This window comes from Pseudoliparis swirei, chromosome 17 (genome assembly GCF_029220125.1).
Source record: "Pseudoliparis swirei isolate HS2019 ecotype Mariana Trench chromosome 17, NWPU_hadal_v1, whole genome shotgun sequence".
Classification (NCBI taxonomy): domain Eukaryota; kingdom Metazoa; phylum Chordata; class Actinopteri; order Perciformes; family Liparidae; genus Pseudoliparis; species Pseudoliparis swirei.
In genome coordinates, this window is record NC_079404.1 from 875,183 (window position 1) to 903,151 (window position 27,969).

At 46.7% G+C, this 27,969-nt stretch overlaps 1 protein-coding gene across 1 annotated transcript in view; it reads right to left on the reverse strand.

Moving 5' to 3' along the window:
* Positions 1-247: 247 nt before the first annotated feature.
* The window catches only part of tm9sf3 (transmembrane 9 superfamily member 3), a 200,317-nt gene continuing 172,595 nt past the window's right edge, over positions 248-27,969 (reverse strand). The window contains exons 14-16 of the mRNA XM_056436187.1: positions 2,614-2,730; positions 501-613; positions 248-396 (exon numbers count right to left, since the gene is read on the reverse strand). Coding sequence (XP_056292162.1) covers positions 248-396; positions 501-613; positions 2,614-2,730 — 379 coding nt within the window. The remainder of the gene's footprint in view (positions 397-500; positions 614-2,613; positions 2,731-27,969) is intronic.

Sequence of the window (27,969 nt, forward strand, 5' to 3'; positions counted from 1 at the left end):
ATCATTAGTATTATTATTATGATGTTTGTATTTATTATTATTATTATTATTATGTTTTGTATTTATGATGATGATGATGATGATGATGATGATGATTCCATCTCTCCCTCTTCAGATATCTTTAATCTCTCTCTCTCTCTCATGTTGGTCTATGTCTCTTAACCCTGTGCAGCCACTAGATGGGGCCTGATAACCACGCTGAGGCTCCTGAGGAGCTCCAGCTTCATGAGGGCCACGCTGAGGCTCCTCATGAGGCCTGAGGGCCACGCTGAGGCTCTTCATGAAGTCTGAGGGCCACACTGAGGCTCCTGAGGAGCTCCAGCTTCATGAGGGCCACGCTGAGGCTCCTGAGGAGCTCCAGCTTCATGAGGGCCACGCTGAGGCTCCTCATGGGGCCTGAGGGCCACACTGAGGCTCTTCATGAAGTCTGAGGGCCACACTGAGGCTCCTCATGGGGCCTGAGGGCCACACTGAGGCTCTTCATGAAGTCTGAGGGCCACACTGAGGCTCTTCATGGGGCCTGAGGGCCACACTGAGGCTCTTCATGAAGTCTGAGGGCCACACTGAGGCTCCTCGTGGGGCCTGAGGGCCACACTGAGGCTCCTCGTGGGGCCTGAGGGCCACACTGAGGCTCCTCATGGGGTCTGAGGGCCACACTGAGGCTCTTCATGAAGTCTGAGGGCCACACTGAGGCTCCTCATGGGGCCTGAGGGCCACACTGAGGCTCTTCATGAAGTCTGAGGGCCACACTGAGGCTCCTCATGGGGCCTGAGGGCCACACTGAGGCTCCCCATGGGGCCTGAGGGCCACACAGTTAACACACGGCTGCTGGTCGTGTTCTACATGATTGTTAGACTAATCAGGATTAAAATGCTCTTTATTTAAACTAAACTAATAGTTTTGCCATTAAGATTGATTTTAAAAGTGTAATTTATTTATTTTAAATGAATGAAACATCTTTAATTTGAAACACTTAATATTAAAGTGTTAATAATATTAAATCCTAAAGTTGAGTTTCTTGTACCAGATGAATTTAAGTGATAATACTTTATGGGTTTTTCTTGACTTCAAAGAGAGAAACAGAAACGTTTCGTTCATGCTGAAAAAAATCAGAAGATTGAAATTAAATAAACGGATAAGGAATTTAAATGTTTCCCAAATTACAAACACACACGTGTTCTTCATGTTGCAGCGACATGAGCACACAGCACTTAAATACACTTAAATACACATTAAAATACACTAAAATACACTTAAAATACACTTACAATAATATTAATAAGAATTAAAATGCACAATTACTCTTTGAAACATAATTACGAATAAAGTCTCATTTCTTATATTTTTTTCAGTTTCAAACTATTTGACTAAACTTACATTTAGATTTTTTATTCAAATATAAAAAAATTAACAATTTAAAAAAGAACCTCCGTGACAGTAACAGCATAAATAAAAGGAGATTTAATCGTTATTAATTACATTTACTGTTCTGTGTAAGTGGGGCCCAAACCGTGACTCGGGGCCTCCAAAGGGTCCCCCAGTCTCAGGGGAGGGGCCTGAGACCTGCACGGGGCCTCAAACCCGGGTCGGTCCTCACAGGTTCAACAGCGTCACGACTCCAGGAAACAATTAGGATTATTTTACTCCATTTAAGAAAAGAGGAACAAAAAGATCCAGATATGCAAAACGATCATTTACATTTAATTCATAAAACCTCTTGATCATGAATTGAAGGCCGGTTCCCATTTATTATATATTATAATAAAACTGTCATTTATTATATACTATATTAAAACTGTCGCTCTCAGTTAGAGCTCCGCAGATTGTTTGACGTTCTGCACGTGTGCAGAAACACTTAGAATAATATTTTGGGCTAAAAGATGACCTTTCATAATTGCATTTCTCCCCTGCTTGTGAAGACTATTTTCAAAGGCTACTGTATTGTGTGTGTGTGTGTGTGTGTGTGTGTGTGAGGCGTTTGAAGGCAGCGTGTTCTTCTGTAAATCATTTCAACTCAAAGGTGTTTTTTCTTCTCCGAGTGTTTTGAATATTAAACTCTTGTAAAAGCTTCATGATAATTTATTATTTAAATCACCTTTTAAAGGAACTTATGATTGTTCCTCAAGTATCGGCAACAAAGCGGTGATGACATTCTAATAATAATAATAATAATAATATAATATAATGTATCCTTTATGCGTCAAACACATTTATTTTATTTTCCTCGGGCTCCAACATCAACAGCAGTTACACGGATCACTGTGGACGCTTATTATGGGATGGCAAATATTGTGATGCTATTGGTAAATGGCAGAATGGAGCAGGGGCGGCAACTGGAGGGCTGCAAGCCCTGGACCACAAAACATGGTCTATATAAATATATATATATTTATATATATATATATATAAATATATAAATATATATATATATACAGTCCGTCTGCTCACCTCTGCTATCTGGCCGCGGCCCAGCCGGCGCTGTAATGCTGAACAATGAATTTTAAATAAAGTCAAACATTTGCTCGCTGCAGTTCCAACACGCCGGTTCTGATGGCGCCGAGCGAGTCCCAGAGAGAGAGAGAACTTAATCCCCACTTGGGTTGCAAGCCCCACCTCCTCCACGTGGCCCCGCCCCCCTTGACCTCTCGGCTCATTGCTCGCTGGGTAATGGACGCCGTGGGCCGCGGCGTCGGAATGCCACATCGCAGGAACCGGCCAATCAGCACGCGGCTGGGCAGAGCACACAGAGCGGGTCGCCTGGGTGTCAATATAATAGACTGGCTCATGATGTGTAAATATCACCCCCCCCCAGGGCCCAGGACCCCAGCAGACCCGATCCACCACCAGAAGGTCTGGAGGCTTTTTAATATTCCTGTTCCACCTCCTCAGCCACAGCAGTAATAACGACATTATTATGGGATGCATTCTTGTTTTCAGTATTTGACGTGCAACAAATTAAATATAAAGATACTTATTAAGATAGATACATAATAATCTTTAAATGATTCTCTGGAATATTCCTTAAAGTTTTATTAAATGTAGATTTAAAATGTAATTATTATTATTATCGTCTGTGCCCTTTTCCATATTTATGCATAATAATTTAAATTCTGAATGTTCTACGATATTTAATAATTATTATTTTCCTCTGAACTCGTTTGTTTTTCAAACAGAATAAATAAAAATATAAATATAAATAAATATAAATAAATATAAATAAGTTCCCTGAACGTCACGTTAACTCGAAGCGCTGCTAAACATCGCCATTAATTCTACAGATGAATAAAAACGAGCATTTAAAAACATACGAAACAAATACACACGCACACACGCACAAACACACACACGCACACACTCACACACTCACACACACAGCGTGTGTCGCCTTTATTTGTTTCAAATGAAACATTGTGATATTAATACGATGCAACGCTTTGTGAGTTTGTTACACGCTGCATGCAAATGAGCTGCAGCTGTGTGTAGAAGTTACACACACACACACACACACACACACACGCACACACACACACACACACGAAGCCCTGCAGAATGCACACGGTATATACAGTGTTTTTACAAGCTTGAGTCACTTCATATAAATGTGAATGTTCGTAGTAATAGTGGCGAGCCCTTCACAGCAGCTCTGGTGAGACTCTCGTGGTCGTAAATATCCGTGGGGTCAGTGAACGCATCACGCTCTCTGCGATTCGCCGGTTCCCACATCCAGCGGCCTTGGATCTCGTTTCCAAACCTGCAGCTCAAGGTTGATCCGGTCTCTCTGTTGTTTTCATACATTAGTGAACCCCCCCCCCCCCCCCCCCCCCTTGAAAACTACCACCTGAGATGGCGCGGTGGCGTGGGAGTGTCAGGTGAGGCGATGAAAAACAAAAGCAGGAGGATACAAAATATAAATTGTACCTCCGCCCGTAGTCCCGGGCCTCCGAGGACGACCTTTGACCCCGCAGCCTGTGAGGTATGTCGAGCCGCCGCTCGCCCGCCGCCCTGATCCTCCGAGGCAATCACCGAGCGCCGCTATCAGAGAGGCTGCTGGGAACGCCGTGAGCCCGAGAGCAGCCCAGCACAGAGAGAGGAGGAGAGGGGGAGAGGAGAGGGGGAGAGGAGGAGAGGGGGAGAGGAGGGGAGGAGAGGAGGGGAGGGGGAGAGGAGGAGAGGAGGAGGGGGAGTGGAGTAGAGTAGAGGAGAGGAGGAGGAGAGGAGGAGGAGAGGAGGAGGAGAGGAGGAGAGGAGGAGAGGAGGAGGAGGAGAGGAGGAGGAGAGGAGGAGAGGAGGAGGAGGAGAGAGGAGGAGGAGGAGGAGAGGAGGAGGAGGAGAGAGGAGGAGGAGGAGAGGAGGAGGAGGAGGAGGAGGAGAGGAGGAGGAGGAGAGGAGAGGAGGAGAGGAGGAGAGGGGAGGAGGAGAGGAGGAGGAGGAGAGGAGGAGGGGGGGGGGAAGAGGAGAGGAGGAGGAGGAGAGGGGAGGAGGAGGTGGAGGAGAGGGGAGAGGAGGAGGTGGAGAGGGGAGAGGAGAGGAGAGAGGAGGAGAGGAGAGGAGGAGGAGGAGAGGAGGTCAACCACATTACATCATCCAGAGAAGACGAGCTTCAGTAACGTCTCTGAGGAGGAAAACGTTATACTCATCATGTTTGTTGTGGTTGAAGTGACTCATCTGTATAAATATATATACATATATATATACATATATGTATATACAGGACTGTCTCAGAAAATTAGAATATTGTGATAAAGTTCTTTATTTTCTGTAATGCAATTAAAAAAACAAAAATGTCATGCATTCTGGATTCATTACAAATCAACTGAAATATTGCAAGCCTTTTATTCTTTTAATATTGCTGATTATGGCTTACAGCTTAAGAAAACTCTAAAATCCTATCTCATAAAATTTGAATATTTCCTCAGACCAAGTTAAAAAAAAGATTTATAACAGCTGAGTGTTTGTCAAGGCTCAGGAAACCCTTGCAGGTGTTTCGAGTTAATTAGACAATTCAAGTGATTTGTTTAATACCCTACTAGTATACTTTTTCATGATATTCTAATATTTAGAGATAGGATATTTGAGTTTTCTTAAGCTGTAAGCCATAATCAGCAATAAATCAGAATAAAAGGCTTGCAATATTTCAGTTGATTTGTAATGAATCCAGAATGCATGACATTTTTGTTTTTTTAATTGCATTACAGAAAATAAAGAACTTCATCACAATATTCTAATTTTCTGAGACAGTCCTGTATATGTAATATATATATATATATATACATATATATATTTATATATGTATATATATAAATGTATATATATATATATAAATATTAGGGCTGTGAAACGATTAACATTTTTAATCAGGTTAATCACAGGTTTCTGTGGATTAATCATGATTAATCACATATATACACTTACCGATGTGCGCACACACGCCGGCATCCGAGCTCTGCGGCGCGCGAGACGGAGATCGGAGTCGTGTTAACGCGATACATAGAGACAGAATGACACGCTGCTGGAGAGACGACCAACAACAGACGGACTGGAAGCTCATTCTGCGCATGCGTTAAATGCGTTAAAAAAACAAAACTAATTAATCCTGTAATTTAATTAACTATATACAGGACTGTCTCAGAAAATTAGAATATTGTGATGAAGTTCTTTATTTTCTGTAATGCAATTAAAAAAACAAAAATGTCATGCATTCTGGATTCATTACAAATCAACTGAAATATTGCAAGCCTTTTATTCTTGTAATATTGCTGATTATAACACAGCTTAAGAAAACTCAAATATCCTATCTCTAAATATTAGAATATCATGAAAAAGTATACTAGTAGGGTATTAAACAAATCACTTGAATTGTCTAATTAACTCGAAACACCTGCAAGGGTTTCCTGAGCCTTGACAAACACTCAGCTGTTATAAATCTTTTTTTTACTTGGTCTGAGGAAATATTAAAATTTTATGAGATAGGATTTTAGAGTTTTCTTAAGCTGTAAACCATAATCAGCAATATAAAAAAAAATAAAAGGCTTGCAATATTTCAGTTGATTTGTAATGAATCCAGAATGCATGACATTTTTGTTTTTTTAATTGCATTACAGAAAATAAAGAACTTTATCAAAATATTCTAATTTTCTGAGACAGTCCTGTATATACATATATATATTTATAAATGTATATATATGTATATATTAGGGCTGTGAAACGATTAAAATTTTTAATCGGGTTAATCACAGGTTTTTGTGGATTAATCATGATTAATCACATATTACCGATATTCTCGGTATATTTTGTGAGAACATAGAGATTTATGACAAAAGACGGATATATACATTTATACATTCTTCTATACAATGGTGCTGCAACTCAGCAGTTATTTAGCAGTTTTCTTCCATATGGAACATTAATACATCTTCATCCTAAACAGAATGTTTAACCCTCCTGTTACCTTTCGGGTCCATTTGACCCCATTCAATGTTTAATGTCGGTGTTCTTTGGGGTCAATTTGACCCCAGACTGTTTTTCACTGTGTCAAACATATCAGAAATATCAACTTCTTTATTTATTTAAAGGGCTATTTAGGTAGTCAACAAACAAACATAAAGTACCTCACACTTAAACTTGGGAAGCAATATTAATTCTAATAATTTTCTGGAGGTTTTAATTGTTGGGGTCAAATTGACCCCGAGGGTAAAATATGTTAGTAAATGTAAAGGTAACAGGAGGTTAAACAGAACATGTTTCTCTTGTTTGTCAACCATTAACTCCACCATGATACAATCTAAAGGCCTCTAGTCTTCCTCTAGCAGCTGCTGAGGCAAACTGACTGTGTGGGTTTTCTTCATGAACTGGGCCGTGATGAAAGGGACGGCGGGGACACCGCTGCAAAGCTGAAACCTCACCGGCCCGGACAGGTGGACAGATTGACAAGTGACTTTTTTTTTGCTCGGTCCCGATGCGCGCGCACGGAGCTCTGTGGTGCGCGAGACGGAGTTCGATAAGTGTTAACGCAACGCGAAGAGACAGAGATGACATGCTGCTGTGGAGATACGATCAACAACAGACGTTTAGTTTAATAAACAAAGACGTGCTCTAGAGAACATGTCAGGGGGCGGGCCAATCTCTTTAATGTCATGCGATCTACCGACACTACGCCGCGATCGACTGGCAGGTCGCGATCGACGTGTTGAGACCCTGATCTACAGGAAGTAAAAGTCGTCACAAGGTTTCCGGAGGTGAACCTGCGGAAGGATCATTACCGATGAACAGACCGTCTGCATGAGAGCGGACAGAGTTCAGATTGAAGTGGTGGATTGGAAGCTCATTTTGCAAGTGACTTTTTTTTTCGTCCCGACGACCAACAACAGACGGATTGGAAGCTCATTCTGCGCATGCGTTAAATGCGTAAAAAAAAAAAAAACTAGTTAAACCTGAAATTGAATTAACTGAGTTAACGCGTTATTTTTCACAGCACTAGTATATATATATACATATATATATTTATATATGTATAGAAATGTATATATACATATATATATATGTACAGTATATATATATACATATATATAAATATATATATATACATATAAATGTATATTTATGTATATATAGATATACATTTATATATATATATATTTATATGTATATATAAAAAAATATATATGTATATATATAAATGTATATATACGTATATATATATATGTATATTTATATATATATACATTTATATATATATATAGTTTGTTTATATATATATATACATATATATATAAATGTATATATATGTATATATTATATACATATATATATATAAATATATATACACTACCGTTCAAAAGTTTGGGATCACCCAGACAATTTCGTGTTTTCCATGAAAACTCACACTTTTATTTATCAAATGAGTTGCAAAATGTATAGAAAATATAGTCAAGACATTGACAATGTTAGAAATAATGATTTGTATTTGAAGTATTAATTTTTTTCTTCAAACTTTGCTTTCGTCAAAGAATGCTCCTTTTGCAGCAATTCCAGCATTGCAGACCTTTGTCATTCTAGCTGTTAATTTGTTGAGGTAATCTGTTGACATGTCACCCCACGCTTCCTGAAGCACCACAAGTTGGATTGGCTTGATGGGCACTTCTTGAGGACCATACGGTCAAGCTGCTCCCACAACAGCTCAATGGTTGAGATCTGGTGACTGGCCACTCCATTACAGACAGCAAGCTGCCTGCTTCTTCCCTCAATAGTTCTTGCACAATGTGGAGGTGTGCTTTGGGTCATTGTCCTGTTGGAGGAGGACATTGGCTCCAATCAAGCGCTGCCCACAGGGTATGGCATGGCGTTGCCAAATGGAGTGATAGCCTTCCTTATTTAAAATCCCTTTTACCTGGTACCTCCCACTTTACCAGCACCAAAGCAGCCCCAGACCATCACATTACCTCCACCATGCTTGACAGATGGTGTCAGGCACTCTTCCAGCATCTTTTCACCTGTTCTGCGTCTCACAAATGTTCTTCTGTGTGATCCAAACACCTCAAACTTGATTCATCTGTCCAGAACACCTTTTTCCAATCTTCCTCTGTCCAATGCCTGTGTTCTTTGCCCATACCAATCTTTTCTTTGATTGACCAGTCTCAGATATGGCTTTTTCTTTGCCACTCTGCCTAGAAGGCCAGCATCCCGGAGTCGCCTCTTCACTGTCGACGTTGACACTGGCGTTATGGGTACCATTTAAAGAAGCTGCCAGTTGAGGACCTGTGAGGCGCCTATTTCTCAAACTAGAGACTCTAATGTACTTGTCTTCTTGCTGAGTTGTGCACCGGGCCTCCCACTTCTCTTTCTGCTCTGGTTAGAGCCCGTTTGTGCTGTTCTCTGAAGGGAGTAGTACACACCGCTGGAGGACATTTTCAGTTTCTTTGCAATTTCTCGCATGGAATAGCTTTCATTTCTAAGAACAAGAATAGACTGGCGAGTTTCACAGGAAACTTCTTTTTTTCTGGCCATTTTGAGAGTCTTATCGAACCCACAAATGTGATGCTCCAGATAATCAACTAGCTCAAAGGAAGGCCAGTTGTATAGCTTATATCTCCAGCATAACAGTTTTCAGCTGTGCTAACATAATTGCACAAGGGTTTTCAAGGGTTTTCTAATCATCCATTAGTCTTCTAAGGCGATGATCAAACACAATGTACCATTAGAACACTGGAGTGATAGTTGATGGAAATGGGCCTCTATACACCTCTGGAGATATTTCATTAGAAACCAGACGTTTCCACCTAGAATAGTCATTTACCACATTAACAATGTATAGAGTGTATTTCTGATTGATTTAATGTTATCTTCATTGAAAAAAACAATGCTTTTCTTTGAAAAATAAGGACATTTCTAAGTGATCCCAAACTTTTGAACGGTAGTGTATATATATATATATAAATGTATATATATGTATATATACTAGGGCTGTCAATCGATTAAAAAAAATTACCTAATTAATCGCACATTTTGAAAATCATTAATCGCGATTAAAAGGTTTTTTTTCTTCTAAAGACTAAATCTTCTAAATGAACGAGTAATCCCTTTGTATTCTTTTTTAAAGACCAAACTTCACACAGAGCTGTGTTTTCAAAGAGGCTCCTACCTATAAAGTGCCAGCGAGGTATTTAATATCGTGGATGATAAATTGTTTCTTCAGTGAAACATCCAGATTAGTAAAAAAAAAAGAAGTATATTGAGACCCCATTGGTCCTGTCATCTTTACCACTGAACAGCAGAACCAGTGGCCTTGGTGACTGACTGACATTCACATATGTCCTGTTCACCCTCTGGAGGCTGGGGGCATTTTATACATTTTACAAAAACATGTAAATTCACCTTTTAAAGACTTTTGCATATTACACATCCCCACGTGTTCTACATCAAACATTCCAGAACAATCTCAGCTCTATATATTGAGGCACATTGTCCTCGCGCCGAGTTCTCTGCTTCTCTGACTGACAGGCTGCTAATGAGCCTTACATGTTTGGTGGGAGGTCCTTGTGATTTACTGAGTGTTCATTGGTTGTTTTTTCGCTAAATGTTGACAGACAAACGGATTGACCAATCACGTTGAAGGTTTCGTGTGACGAGTTCTTTCCGCGCCGCGTCCCCCGACCCGTCGCCCCTCCGTTCCTCTGTGTATCAGAGGGGGAGACGGGAGGAAGGAGGAGCAGGAGGAAACCCGACTGATTCATCCACAAGTTAAACTCATTTATGATCCTTATTTTCGCGGAGAAATAATTGTTTTAAAAACGGAAACAGTGTCAAACCGTACTGCCGCGGTTTGACACTGGATTAATAAAGTATATTAAAAAAAAATGTAAACAAAAAATTGCGTTAATTGCGTTCACAATATTTTAGTGCGTTATCACTGCCACATTAATCGCATAGTTTAACGCGTTAACGCTGACAGCCCTAATATATATATACATATATATATATACATATATATATACATATATATGTATATATATATAAATGTATATATACACTACCGTTCAAAAGTTTGGGGTCATCCAGACAATTTCGTGTCTTCCATGAAAACTCACTTTTATTTATAAATGAATTGAACATTTCATAGAACATATAGTCAAGACATTGACAAGGTTAGAAATAATGATTCATATTTGAAGTATTAATTTTGTTCTTCAAACTTCAAGCTCAAAGGAAGGCCAGTTGTATAGCTTATATCACCAGCATAACTGTTTTCAGCTGTGCTAACATAATTGCACAAGGGTTTTCTAATCAGACATTAGTCTTCTAAGGCGATAACACAATGTACCATCAGAACACTGGAGTGATGATGAAATGGGCCTCTATACACCTCTGGAGACATGTCATTAGAAACCAGACGTTTCCACCTCGAAGAGTCATTTACCACACTAACAATGTATAGAGGGTATTTATGATTAATGTTATCTTCATTGAAAAAACAGTGCTTTACTTTGAAGAATAAAGACATTTCTAAGTGACCCCAAACTTTTGAACGGTAGTGTATATACATATATATATATATAAATTTATATATATATATGTAGCCCTGGGGGGAAATACAAATAAGAATATAAATAAGCCACAAAGATCAATATATATCTTGTCTTGATTGATTGATTGGGCACACAGGTGTCAATTGGTCTCACCTGGTGGGGGCGGGTTTAGAAGTTAAAAGGTGAAAGGAGAGAGTGGGAGAGATGAGAGATGATGGGTGAATGAAGTGTGAAGGTGCGTACTGCTACAGAAAGACACTGCTCCCGGAAGACACTGCTACAGAAAGACACCGCGACAGAAAGACACTGCTACAGAAAGACACTGCTCCCGGAAGACACTGCTACAGAAAGACACCGCTCCCGGAAGACACTGCTACAGAAAGACACTGCGACAGAAAGACACTGCTACAGAAAGACACTGCTCCCGGAAGACACTGCTACAGAAAGACACCGCGACAGAAAGACACCGCGACAGAAAGACACTGCTACAGAAAGACACTGCTCCCGGAAGACACTGCGACAGAAAGACACTGCTGCAGAAAGACACGGCTGCAGAAAGACACGGCTGCAGAAAGACACGGCTGCAGAAAGACACTGCTACAGAAAGACACGGCTGCAGAAAGACACGGCTGCAGAAAGACACGGCTGCAGAAAGACACGGCTGCAGAAAGACACGGCTGCAGAAAGACACGGCGGCAGAAAGACACGGCGGCAGAAAGACACGGCGGCAGAAAGACACTGCTACAGAAAGACACTGCTGCAGAAAGACACGGCTGCAGAAAGACACGGCTGCAGAAAGACACGGCTGCAGAAAGACACGGCTGCAGAAAGACACGGCTGCAGAAAGACACGGCTGCAGAAAGACACGGCGGCAGAAAGACACGGCTGCAGAAAGACACGGCAGAAAGACACTGCTACAGAAAGACACGGCTGCAGAAAGACACTGCTGCAGAAAGACACGGCTGCAGAAAGACACGGCTGCAGAAAGACACGGCTGCAGAAAGACACGGCTGCAGAAAGACACGGCTGCAGAAAGACACTGCTGCAGAAAGACACTGCTGCAGAAAGACACTGCAGAAAGACACTGCAGAAAGACACGGCTGCAGAAAGACACGGCTGCAGAAAGACACGGCTGCAGAAAGACACGGCTGCAGAAAGACACGGCTGCAGAAAGACACGGCTGCAGAAAGACACTGCTACAGAAAGACACGGCTGCAGAAAGACACGGCTGCAGAAAGACACGGCGGCAGAAAGACACTGCACCCGAAAGAAGGACGGCACTGGAAGGAAAGAGCTGCAACAGGCCTGCCACGTGTTGGGGAGTGTGAGTGTGTGTGAGCGTGTATGTGGGCCCAATGGGGGGGGTAAATTAAGTGATTAATCACCATCATCATCAATGTTATCAATTTGTTTGGAGAAATCCGGTTTCTTAGTTTGATTGTTTTGTTTGTTTTGATTGTATTATTGGATATATCATTTATATCAGTAAACAAATGGTGTTCACTAAAAGCGGTCATCTGGGGTCAATTTGGTAATTTCCTATATGGTCGATCCAATTGATCACTAAAATCATGCTCAATAATAATGGAGACATGAACCCAACCACCCCATCTTTCTAATTCAAAGTGTTGGGGTGCTACATATACATTTATATATATACATATATATTCATATATGTATATATATATATGTATATATATCTACAGATGAGTCACTTCAACCACAACAAACATGATGAGTTCATAAAGTTTTAAAATAAATATATAAATGTATATATATATATATATGTGTGTGTGCGTAATCCAGGAGGTGTGTGTGTGTAATCCAGGAGGTGTGTGTGCGTAATCCAGGAGGTGTGTGTGTGTGTGCGTAATCCAGGAGGTGTGTGTGTGTGTGTAATCCAGGAGGTGTGTGTGTGTGTGCGTAATCCAGGAGGTGTGTGTGTGTGCGTAATCCAGGAGGTGTGTGTGTGTGCGTAATCCAGGAGGTGTGTGTGTGTGTGTAATCCAGGAGGTGTGTGTGTGTGTAATCCAGGAGGTGTGTGTGTGTGTGTAATCCAGGAGGTGTGTGTGTGTGTGTAATCCAGGAGGTGTGTGTGACCACGCCTCCTCAGCTTCGGGATGTTTGTGTGTTTATTGATTGTTTTTGAGCAATTTCCGGAAACCAAGTTGTCCGTCCGGAGCTCCTTGTAACGATTACCCTGAACGCATCGGCCACACAGGCGTTTGCCTGCTGGCGGTCGCTTCCTGCCCCGCAGGGGTCAGAGGTCAGAGGTCACAACCTTTCAGGAAAAGTCCATTTCTCAAGCGCCCTGAAACAGGTGGAGGACGGCCTGTTGACTCAGAGAGGATCATGGGAAACACAGCGAACGGAGAGGACTCTCTCTCTCTCTCCCTCTCTCTACTCTCTCTCTCTCTCTCTCTCCCTCTCTCTGTCTCTCCATGTGGACTCACTGGTCCACTAGCATGTGGACTCACTGGTCCACTAACATGTGGACTCACTGGTCCACTAACATGTGGACTCACTGGTCCACTAACATGTGGACTCACTGGTCCACTAACATGTGGACTCACTGGTCCACTAACATGTGGACTCACTGGTCCACTAACATGTGGACTCACTGGTCCACTAGCATGTGGACTCACTGGTCCACTAACATGTGGACTCACTGGTCCACTAACATGTGGACTCACTGGTCCACCAGCTTGTGGACTCACTGGTCCACTGCAACATGTGGACTCACTGGTCCACTAGCATGTGGACTCACTGGTCCACTCAACATGTGGACTCACTGGTCCACTAACATGTGGACTCACTGGTCCACTAACATGTGGACTCACTGGTCCACTAACATGTGGACTCACTGGTCCACTAACATGTGGACTCACTGGTCCACTAACATGTGGACTCACTGGTCCACCTGGCATGTGGACTCACTGGTCCACTAACATGTGGACTCACTGGTCCGCTAACATGTGGACTCACTGGTCCACTCAGCATGTGGACTCACTGGTCCACTAACATGTGGACTCACTGGTCCTAACATGTGGACTCACTGGTCCCCAACATGTGGACTCACTGGTCCACTAACATGTGGACTCACTGGTCCACCAACATGTGGACTCACTGGTCCACTAACATGTGGACTCACTGGTCCACTCACATGTGGACTCACTGGTCCACTAGCATGTGGACTCACTGGTCCACTAACATGTGGACTCACTGGTCCACTAACATGTGGACTCACTGGTCCACTAGCATGTGGACTCACTGGTCCACTAACATGTGGACTCACTGGTCCACTAACATGTGGACTCACTGGTCCACTAGCATGTGGACTCACTGGTCCACTAACATGTGGACTCACTGGTCCAACATGTGGACTCACTGGTCCACTAACATGTGGACTCACTGGTCCACTAACATGTGGACTCACTGGTCCACTAGCATGTGGACTCACTGGTCCACTAACATGTGGACTCACTGGTCCACTAACATGTGGACTCACTGGTCCCACTAACATGTGGACTCACTGGTCCACCAACATGTGGACTCACTGGTCCACTAACATGTGGACTCACTGGTCCACTAACATGTGGACTCACTGGTCCACCTAACATGTGGACTCACTGGTCCACTAACATGTGGACTCACTGGTCCACTAGCATGTGGACTCACTGGTCCACTAACATGTGGACTCACTGGTCCACTAACATGTGGACTCACTGGTCCTAGCATGTGGACTCACTGGTCCACTAGCATGTGGACTCACTGGTCCACTAACATGTGGACTCACTGGTCCACTAACATGTGGACTCACTGGTCCACTAACATGTGGACTCACTGGTCCACTAGCATGTGGACTCACTGGTCCACTAGCATGTGGACTCACTGGTCCACTAGCATGTGGACTCACTGGTCCACTAACATGTGGACTCACTGGTCCACTAACATGTGGACTCACTGGTCCACTAACATGTGGACTCACTGGTCCACTAACATGTGGACTCACTGGTCCACTAGCATGTGGACTCACTGGTCCACTAACATGTGGACTCACTGGTCCACTAACATGTGGACTCACTGGTCCACTAGCATGTGGACTCACTGGTCCACTAACATGTGGACTCACTGGTCCACTAGCATGTGGACTCACTGGTCCACTAACATGTGGACTCACTGGTCCACTAACATGTGGACTCACTGGTCCACTAACATGTGGACTCACTGGTCCACTAGCATGTGGACTCACTGGTCCACTAACATGTGGACTCACTGGTCCACTAACATGTGGACTCACTGGTCCACTAACATGTGGACTCACTGGTCCACTAGCATGTGGACTCACTGGTCCACTAACATGTGGACTCACTGGTCCACTAACATGTGGACTCACTGGTCCACTAACATGTGGACTCACTGGTCCACTAACATGTGGACTCACTGGTCCACTAGCATGTGGACTCACTGGTCCACTAACATGTGGACTCACTGGTCCACTAACATGGACTCACTGGTCCACTAACATGTGGACTCACTGGTCCACTAGCATGTGGACTCACTGGTCCACTAACATGTGGACTCACTGGTCCACTAACATGTGGACTCACTGGTCCACTAACATGTGGACTCACTGGTCCACTAACATGTGGACTCACTGGTCCACTAACATGTGGACTCACTGGTCCACTAGCATGTGGACTCACTGGTCCACTAACATGTGGACTCACTGGTCCACTAGCATGGACTCACTGGTCCACTAACATGTGGACTCACTGGTCCACTAGCATGTGGGCTCACTGGGCCACTAACATGTGGACTCACTGGTCACTAACATGTGGACTCACTGGTCCACTAGCATGTGGACTCACTGGTCCACTAACATGTGGACTCACTGGTCCACTAACATGTGGACTCACTGGTCCACTAGCATGTGGACTCACTGGTCCACTAACATGTGGACTCACTGGTCCACTAGCATGTGGACTCACTGGTCCCACTAACATGTGGACTCACTGGTCCACTAACATGTGGACTCACTGGTCCACTAACATGTGGACTCACTGGTCCACTAACATGTGGACTCACTGGTCCACTAACATGTGGACTCACTGGTCCACTAACATGTGGACTCACTGGTCCACTAGCATGTGGACTCACTGGTCCACTAACATGTGGACTCACTGGTCCACTAACATGTGGACTCACTGGTCCACTAGCATGTGGACTCACTGGTCCACTAACATGTGGACTCACTGGTCCACTAACATGTGGACTCACTGGTCCACTAGCATGTGGACTCACTGGTCCACTAACATGTGGACTCACTGGTCCACTAACATGTGGACTCACTGGTCCGCTAACATGTGGACTCACTGGTCCGCTAGCATGTGGACTCACTGGTCCACTAGCATGTGGACTCACTGGTCCACCAACATGTGGACTCACTGGTCCACTAGCATGTGGACTCACTGGTCCACTAACATGTGGACTCACTGGTCCACTAACATGTGGACTCACTGGTCCACTAACATGTGGACTCACTGGTCCACTAACATGTGGACTCACTGGTCCACTAACATGTGGACTCACTGGTCCACTAACATGTGGACTCACTGGTCCACTAACATGTGGACTCACTGGTCCACTAGCATGTGGACTCACTGGTCCACTAACATGTGGACTCACTGGTCCACTAGCATGTGGACTCACTGGTCCACTAACATGTGGACTCACTGGTCCCACTAACATGTGGACTCACTGGTCCACTACATGTGGACTCACTGGTCCACTAGCATGTGGACTCACTGGTCCACTAGCATGTGGACTCACTGGTCCACTAGCATGTGGACTCACTGGTCCACTAGCATGTGGACTCACTGGTCCACTAACATGTGGACTCACTGGTCCACTAACATGTGGACTCACTGGTCCACTAACATGTGGACTCACTGGTCCACTAACATGTGGACTCACTGGTCCACTAGCATGTGGACTCACTGGTCCACTAACATGTGGACTCACTGGTCCACTAGCATGTGGACTCACTGGTCCACTAGCATGTGGACTCACTGGTCCACTAGCATGTGGACTCACTGGTCCACTAACATGTGGACTCACTGGTCCACTAACATGTGGACTCACTGGTCCACTAGCATGTGGACTCACTGGTCCACTAACATGTGGACTCACTGGTCCACTCAACATGTGGACTCACTGGTCCACTAGCATGTGGACTCACTGGTCCACTAGCATGTGGACTCACTGGTCCACTAACATGTGGACTCACTGGTCCACTAACATGTGGACTCACTGGTCCACTAGCATGTGGACTCACTGGTCCACTAACATGTGGACTCACTGGTCCACTAACATGTGGACTCACTGGTCCACTAACATGTGGACTCACTGGTCCCACTAACATGTGGACTCACTGGTCCACTAGCATGTGGACTCACTGGTCCACTAACATGTGGACTCACTGGTCCACTAACATGTGGACTCACTGGTCCACTAACATGTGGACTCACTGGTCCACTAGCATGTGGACTCACTGGTCCACTAACATGTGGACTCACTGGTCCACTAGCATGTGGACTCACTGGTCCACTAACATGTGGACTCACTGGTCCACTAACATGTGGACTCACTGGTCCACTAACATGTGGACTCACTGGTCCACTAACATGTGGACTCACTGGTCCCAGCATGTGGACTCACTGGTCCACTAACATGTGGACTCACTGGTCCACTAACATGTGGACTCACTGGTCCACTAACATGTGGACTCACTGGTCCACTAGCATGTGGACTCACTGGTCCACTAACATGTGGACTCACTGGTCCACTAGCATGTGGACTCACTGGTCCACTAACATGTGGACTCACTGGTCCACTAACATGTGGACTCACTGGTCCACTAGCATGTGGACTCACTGGTCCACTAACATGTGGACTCACTGGTCCACTAGCATGTGGACTCACTGGTCCACTAGCATGTGGACTCACTGGTCCACTAACATGTGGACTCACTGGTCCACTAACATGTGGACTCACTGGTCCACTAACATGTGGACTCACTGGTCCACTAACATGTGGACTCACTGGTCCACTAACATGTGGACTCACTGGTCCACTAACATGTGGACTCACTGGTCCACTAACATGTGGACTCACTGGTCACTAACATGTGGACTCACTGGTCCACTAACATGTGGACTCACTGGTCCACTAACATGTGGACTCACTGGTCCACTAGCATGTGGACTCACTGGTCCACTAACATGTGGACTCACTGGTCCACTAGCATGTGGACTCACTGGTCCGCTAACATGTGGACTCACTGGTCCACTAACATGTGGACTCACTGGTCCACTAACATGTGGACTCACTGGTCCACTAACATGTGGACTCACTGGTCCACTAACATGTGGACTCACTGGTCCACTAACATGTGGACTCACTGGTCCACTAACATGTGGACTCACTGGTCCACTAACATGTGGACTCACTGGTCCACTAACATGTGGACTCACTGGTCCACTAACATGTGGACTCACTGGTCCACTAACATGTGGACTCACTGGTCCACTAGCATGTGGACTCACTGGTCCACTAACATGTGGACTCACTGGTCCACTAACATGTGGACTCACTGGTCCGCTAATTTCATGTGGACTCACTGGTCCACTAACATGTGGACTCACTGGTCCACTAACATGTGGACTCACTGGTCCACTAACATGTGGACTCACTGGTCCACTAGCATGTGGACTCACTGGTCCACTAACATGTGGACTCACTGGTCCACTAACATGTGGACTCACTGGTCCACTAGCATGTGGACTCACTGGTCCACTAACATGTGGACTCACTGGTCCCACTAACATGTGGACTCACTGGTCCACTAACATGTGGACTCACTGGTCCACTAACATGTGGACTCACTGGTCCACTAACATGTGGACTCACTGGTCCACTAACATGTGGACTCACTGGTCCACTAACATGTGGACTCACTGGTCCACTAACATGTGGACTCACTGGTCCACTAGCATGTGGACTCACTGGTCCACTAACATGTGGACTCACTGGTCCACTAGCATGTGGACTCACTGGTCCACTAGCATGTGGACTCACTGGTCCACTAACATGTGGACTCACTGGTCCACTAGCATGTGGACTCACTGGTCCACTGCATGTGGACTCACTGGTCCACTAACATGTGGACTCACTGGTCCACTAGAATGTGGACTCACTCATTGGTCCACTAGCATGTGGACTCACTGGTCCACTAACATGTGGACTCACTGGTCCACTAGCATGTGGACTCACTGGTCCACTAACATGTGGACTCACTGGTCCACTAGCATGTGGACTCACTGGTCCACTAACATGTGGACTCACTGGTCCACTAGCATGTGGACTCACTGGTCCACTAGCATGTGGACTCACTGGTCCACTAACATGTGGACTCACTGGTCCACTAACATGTGGACTCACTGGTCCACTAACATGTGGACTCACTGGTCCACTAACATGTGGACTCACTGGTCCACTAACATGTGGACTCACTGGTCCACTAACATGTGGACTCACTGGTCCACTAGCATGTGGACTCACTGGTCCACTAGCATGTGGACTCACTGGTCCACTAACATGTGGACTCACTGGTCCACTAACATGTGGACTCACTGGTCCACTAACATGTGGACTCACTGGTCCACTAACATGTGGACTCACTGGTCCACTAACATGTGGACTCACTGGTCCACTAGCATGTGGACTCACTGGTCCACTAACATGTGGACTCACTGGTCCACTAACATGTGGACTCACTGGTCCACTAGCATGTGGACTCACTGGTCCACTAAGCATGTGGACTCACTGGTCCACTAACATGTGGACTCACTGGTCCACTAACATGTGGACTCACTGGTCCACTAACATGTGGACTCACTGGTCCACTAACATGTGGACTCACTGGTCCACTAGCATGTGGACTCACTGGTCCACTAGCATGTGGACTCACTGGTCCACTAGCATGTGGACTCACTGGTCCACAACATGTGGACTCACTGGTCCACTAACATGTGGACTCACTGGTCCACTAACATGTGGACTCACTGGTCCACTAACATGTGGACTCACTGGTCCACTAACATGTGGACTCACTGGTCCACTAGCATGTGGACTCACTGGTCCACTAACATGTGGACTCACTGGTCCACTAACATGTGGACTCACTGGTCCACTAGCATGTGGACTCACTGGTCCACTAACATGTGGACTCACTGGTCCACTAACATGTGGACTCACTGGTCCACTAGCATGTGGACTCACTGGTCCACTAACATGTGGACTCACTGGTCCACTAACATGTGGACTCACTGGTCCACTAGCATGTGGACTCACTGGTCCACTAACATGTGGACTCACTGGTCCACTAACATGTGGACTCACTGGTCCACTAACATGTGGACTCACTGGTCCACTAACATGTGGACTCACTGGTCCACTAGCATGTGGACTCACTGGTCCACTAGCATGTGGACTCACTGGTCCACTAACATGTGGACTCACTGGTCCACTAACATGTGGACTCACTGGTCCACTAGCATGTGGACTCACTGGTCCACTAACATGTGGACTCACTGGTCCACTAACATGTGGACTCACTGGTCCACTAGCATGTGGACTCACTGGTCCGCTAACATGTGGACTCACTGGTCCGCTAAATGTGGACTCACTGGTCCACTAACATGTGGACTCACTGGTCCACTAACATGTGGACTCACTGGTCCACTAACATGTGGACTCACTGGTCCACTAACATGTGGACTCACTGGTCCACTAACATGTGGACTCACTGGTCCACTAGCATGTGGACTCACTGGTCCACTAACATGTGGACTCACTGGTCCACTAGCATGTGGACTCACTGGTCCACTAACATGTGGACTCACTGGTCCACTAACATGTGGACTCACTGGTCCACTAACATGTGGACTCACTGGTCCACTAACATGTGGACTCACTGGTCCACTAACATGTGGACTCACTGGTCCACTAGCATGTGGACTCACTGGTCCACTAACATGTGGACTCACTGGTCCACTAGCATGTGGACTCACTGGTCCACTAACATGTGGACTCACTGGTCCACTAACATGTGGACTCACTGGTCCACTAGCATGTGGACTCACTGGTCCACTAACATGTGGACTCACTGGTCCACTAGCATGTGGACTCACTGGTCCACTAACATGTGGACTCACTGGTCCACTAACATGTGGACTCACTGGTCCACTAACATGTGGACTCACTGGTCCACCTAACATGTGGACTCACTGGTCCACTAACATGTGGACTCACTGGTCCACTAACATGTGGACTCACTGGTCCACTAACATGTGGACTCACTGGTCCACCAACATGTGGACTCACTGGTCCACTAACATGTGGACTCACTGGTCCACCAGCATGTGGACTCACTGGTCCACTAGCATGTGGACTCACTGGTCCACTAACATGTGGACTCACTGGTCCACTAACATGTGGACTCACTGGTCCACTAGCATGTGGACTCACTGGTCCACTAACATGTGGACTCACTGGTCCACTAGCATGTGGACTCACTGGTCCACTAGCATGTGGACTCACTGGTCCACTAACATGTGGACTCACTGGTCCACTAACATGTGGACTCACTGGTCCACTAGCATGTGGACTCACTGGTCCACTAACATGTGGACTCACTGGTCCACTAACATGTGGACTCACTGGTCCACTAACATGTGGACTCACTGGTCCACTAACATGTGGACTCACTGGTCCACTAACATGTGGACTCACTGGTCCGCTAACATGTGGACTCACTGGTCCACTAACATGTGGACTCACTGGTCCACTAACATGTGGACTCACTGGTCCACTAGCATGTGGACTCACTGGTCCACTCAGCATGTGGACTCACTGGTCCACTAACATGTGGACTCACTGGTCCACTAACATGTGGACTCACTGGTCCACTAACATGTGGACTCACTGGTCCACTAACATGTGGACTCACTGGTCCACTAGCATGTGGACTCACTGGTCCACCAACATGTGGACTCACTGGTCCCTAGCATGTGGACTCACTGGTCCACTAGCATGTGGACTCACTGGTCCACTAGCATGTGGACTCACTGGTCCACTAACATGTGGACTCACTGGTCCACCAACATGTGGACTCACTGGTCCACTAACATGTGGACTCACTGGTCCACTAGCATGTGGACTCACTGGTCCACTAACATGTGGACTCACTGGTCCACCAACATGTGGACTCACTGGTCCACTAGCATGTGGACTCACTGGTCCACTAACATGTGGACTCACTGGTCCACTAACATGTGGACTCACTGGTCCACTAACATGTGGACTCACTGGTCCACTAACATGTGGACTCACTGGTCCACTAGCATGTGGACTCACTGGTCCACTACATGTGGACTCACTGGTCCACTAACATGTGGACTCACTGGTCCACTAGCATGTGGACTCACTGGTCCACTAACATGTGGACTCACTGGTCCACTAACATGTGGACTCACTGGTCCACTAGCATGTGGACTCACTGGTCCACTAACATGTGGACTCACTGGTCCACTAACATGTGGACTCACTGGTCCACTAACATGTGGACTCACTGGTCCACTAACATGTGGACTCACTGGTCCACTAGCATGTGGACTCACTGGTCCACTAACATGTGGACTCACTGGTCCACTAGCATGTGGACTCACTGGTCCACTAACATGTGGACTCACTGGTCCACTAACATGTGGACTCACTGGTCCACTAGCATGTGGACTCACTGGTCCACTAACATGTGGACTCACTGGTCCACTAACATGTGGACTCACTGGTCCACTAGCATGTGGACTCACTGGTCCACTCAACATGTGGACTCACTGGTCCACTAACATGTGGACTCACTGGTCCACTAGCATGTGGACTCACTGGTCCACTAGCATGTGGACTCACTGGTCCACTAACATGTGGACTCACTGGTCCACTAACATGTGGACTCACTGGTCCACTAGCATGTGGACTCACTGGTCCACTAGCATGTGGACTCACTGGTCCACTAGCATGTGGACTCACTGGTCCACTAGCATGTGGACTCACTGGTCCACTAACATGTGGACTCACTGGTCCACTAGCATGTGGACTCACTGGTCCACTAACATGTGGACTCACTGGTCCACTAGCATGTGGACTCACTGGTCCACTAACATGTGGACTCACTGGTCCACTAACATGTGGACTCACTGGTCCACTAGCATGTGGACTCACTGGTCCACTAGCATGTGGACTCACTGGTCCACTAACATGTGGACTCACTGGTCCACTAACATGTGGACTCACTGGTCCACTAGCATGTGGACTCACTGGTCCCACTATCATGTGGACCCACTGGTCCACTAACATGTGGACTCACTGGTCCACTAGCATGTGGACTCACTGGTCCACTAACATGTGGACTCACTGGTCCACCAGCATGTGGACTCACTGGTCCACTAACATGTGGACTCACTGGTCCACTAACATGTGGACTCACTGGTCCACTAACATGTGGACTCACTGGTCCACTAACATGTGGACTCACTGGTCCACTAGCATGTGGACTCACTGGTCCACAACATGTGGACTCACTGGTCCACTAACATGTGGACTCACTGGTCCACTAGCATGTGGACTCACTGGTCCACTAACATGTGGACTCACTGGTCCACTAGCATGTGGACTCACTGGTCCACTAACATGTGGACTCACTGGTCCACTAACATGTGGACTCACTGGTCCACTAGCATGTGGACTCACTGGTCCACTAGCATGTGGACTCACTGGTCCACTAACATGTGGACTCACTGGTCCACTAGCATGTGGACTCACTGGTCCACTAACATGTGGACTCACTGGTCCACTAGCATGTGGACTCACTGGTCCACTAACATGTGGACTCACTGGTCCACTAGCATGTGGACTCACTGGTCCACTAGCATGTGGACTCACTGGTCCACTAACATGTGGACTCACTGGTCCCACTAGCATGTGGACTCACTGGTCCACTAGCATGTGGACTCACTGGTCCACTCAACATGTGGACTCACTGGTCCACTAGCATGTGGACTCACTGGTCCACTAACATGTGGACTCACTGGTCCACTAGCATGTGGACTCACTGGTCCACTAACATGTGGACTCACTGGTCCACTAACATGTGGACTCACTGGTCCACTAACATGTGGACTCACTGGTCCACTAGCATGTGGACTCACTGGTCCACTAGCATGTGGACTCACTGGTCCACTAGCATGTGGACTCACTGGTCCACTAGCATGTGGACTCACTGGTCCACTAACATGTGGACTCACTGGTCCACTAACATGTGGACTCACTGGTCCAGCATGTGGACTCACTGGTCCACTAACATGTGGACTCACTGGTCCACTAACATGTGGACTCACTGGTCCACTAATGTGGACTCACTGGTCCACTAGCATGTGGACTCACTGGTCCACTAACATGTGGACTCACTGGTCCACTCAGCATGTGGACTCACTGGTCCACCATGTGGACTCACTGGTCCACTAACATGTGGACTCACTGGTCCACTAGCATGTGGACTCACTGGTCCACTAACATGCGGACTCACCGCTCCACTACATGTGGACTCACTGGTCCACTAACATGTGGACTCACTGGTCCACTAACATGTGGACTCACTGGTCCACTAACATGTGGACTCACTGGTCCACTAGCATGTGGACTCACTGGTCCACTAGCATGTGGACTCACTGGTCCACTAGCATGTGGACTCACTGGTCCACTAGCATGTGGACTCACTGGTCCACTAACATGTGGACTCACTGGTCCACTAACATGTGGACTCACTGGTCCACTAACATGTGGACTCACTGGTCCACTAACATGTGGACTCACTGGTCCACTAGCATGTGGACTCACTGGTCCACTAACATGTGGACTCACTGGTCCACTAGCATGTGGACTCACTGGTCCACTAGCATGTGGACTCACTGGTCCACTAACATGTGGACTCACTGGTCCACTAACATGTGGACTCACTGGTCCACTAGCATGTGGACTCACTGGTCCACTAACATGTGGATCTCACTGGTCCACCAGCATGTGGACTCACTGGTCCACTAGCATGTGGACTCACTGGTCCACTAACATGTGGACTCACTGGTCCACTAACATGTGGACTCACTGGTCCACTAACATGTGGACTCACTGGTCCACTAACATGTGGACTCACTGGTCCACATGTGGACTCACTGGTCCACTCAACATGTGGACTCACTGGTCCACTAGCATGTGGACTCACTGGTCCACTAACATGTGGACTCACTGGTCCACTAGCATGTGGACTCACTGGTCCACTAACATGTGGACTCACTGGTCCACTAGCATGTGGACTCACTGGTCCACTAGCATGTGGACTCACTGGTCCACTAACATGTGGACTCACTGGTCCACTAACATGTGGACTCACTGGTCCACTAGCATGTGGACTCACTGGTCCACTCAACATGTGGACTCACTGGTCCACTAGCATGTGGACTCACTGGTCCACTAACATGTGGACTCACTGGTCCACTAGCATGTGGACTCACTGGTCCACTAGCATGTGGACTCACTGGTCCACTAACATGTGGACTCACTGGTCCACTAGCATGTGGACTCACTGGTCCACTAGCATGTGGACTCACTGGTCCACTAATGTGGACTCACTGGTCCACCAACATGTGGACTCACTGGTCCACTAACATGTGGACTCACTGGTCCACTAGCATGTGGACTCACTGGTCCACTAACATGTGGACTCACTGGTCCACTAACATGTGGACTCACTGGTCCACTAGCATGTGGACTCACTGGTCCACTAACATGTGGACTCACTGGTCCACTAACATGTGGACTCACTGGTCCACTAACATGTGGACTCACTGGTCCACTAACATGTGGACTCACTGGTCCACTAGCATGTGGACTCACTGGTCCACTAGCATGTGGACTCACTGGTCCACTAGCATGTGGACTCACTGGTCCACTAGCATGTGGACTCACTGGTCCACTAGCATGTGGACTCACTGGTCCACTAGCATGTGGACTCACTGGTCCACTAGCATGTGGACTCACTGGTCCACCTAGCATGTGGACTCACTGGTCCACTAACATGTGGACTCACTGGTCCACTAGCATGTGGACTCACTGGTCCACTAGCATGTGGACTCACTGGTCCACTAACATGTGGACTCACTGGTCCACTAACATGTGGACTCACTGGTCCACTAGCATGTGGACTCACTGGTCCACTAGCATGTGGACTCACTGGTCCACTAGCATGTGGACTCACTGGTCCACTAACATGTGGACTCACTGGTCCACAACATGTGGACTCACTGGTCCACTAACATGTGGACTCACTGGTCCACTAGCATGTGGACTCACTGGTCCACTAACATGTGGACTCACTGGTCCACTAGCATGTGGACTCACTGGTCCACTAACATGTGGACTCACTGGTCCACTAGCATGTGGACTCACTGGTCCACCAACATGTGGACTCACTGGTCCACTAACATGTGGACTCACTGGTCCACTAACATGTGGACTCACTGGTCCACTAGCATGTGGACTCACTGGTCCACTAACATGTGGACTCACTGGTCCACTAGCATGTGGACTCACTGGTCCACTAGCATGTGGACTCACTGGTCCACTAGCATGTGGACTCACTGGTCCACTAACATGTGGACTCACTGGTCCACTAACATGTGGACTCACTGGTCCACTCAACATGTGGACTCACTGGTCCACTAGCATGTGGACTCACTGGTCCACTAACATGTGGACTCACTGGTCCACTAGCATGTGGACTCACTGGTCCACTAACATGTGGACTCACTGGTCCACTAGCATGTGGACTCACTGGTCCGCTAGCATGTGGACTCACTGGTCCGCTAGCATGTGGACTCACTGGTCCACTAACATGTGGACTCACTGGTCCACTAGCATGTGGACTCACTGGTCCACTAGCATGTGGACTCACTGGTCCACTAGCATGTGGACTCACTGGTCCACTAGCATGTGGACTCACTGGTCCACTAGCATGTGGACTCACTGGTCCACTAGCATGTGGACTCACTGGTCCCAGCATGGACTCACTGGTCCACTAGCATGTGGACTCACTGGTCCACTAACATGTGGACTCACTGGTCCACTAGCATGTGGACTCACTGGTCCACTAACATGTGGACTCACTGGTCCACTAACATGTGGACTCACTGGTCCACTAACATGTGGACTCACTGGTCCACTAACATGTGGACTCACTGGTCCACTAACATGTGGACTCTCTGGTCCACAAGCATGTGGACTCACTGGTCCACTAACATGTGGACTCACTGGTCCACTAACATGTGGACTCACTGGTCCACTAGCATGTGGACTCACTGGTCCACTAACATGTGGACTCACTGGTCCGCTAGCATGTGGACTCACTGGTCCACTAGCATGTGGACTCACTGGTCCACTAACATGTGGACTCACTGGTCCACTAACATGTGGACTCACTGGTCCACTAACATGTGGACTCACTGGTCCACTAGCATGTGGACTCACTGGTCCGCTAGCATGTGGACTCACTGGTCCACTAGCATGTGGACTCACTGGTCCACTAACATGTGGACTCACTGGTCCACTAGCATGTGGACTCACTGGTCCACTAACATGTGGACTCACTGGTCCACTAACATGTGGACTCACTGGTCCACTCAACATGTGGACTCACTGGTCCACTAGCATGTGGACTCACTGGTCCACTAGCATGTGGACTCACTGGTCCACTAACATGTGGACTCACTGGTCCACT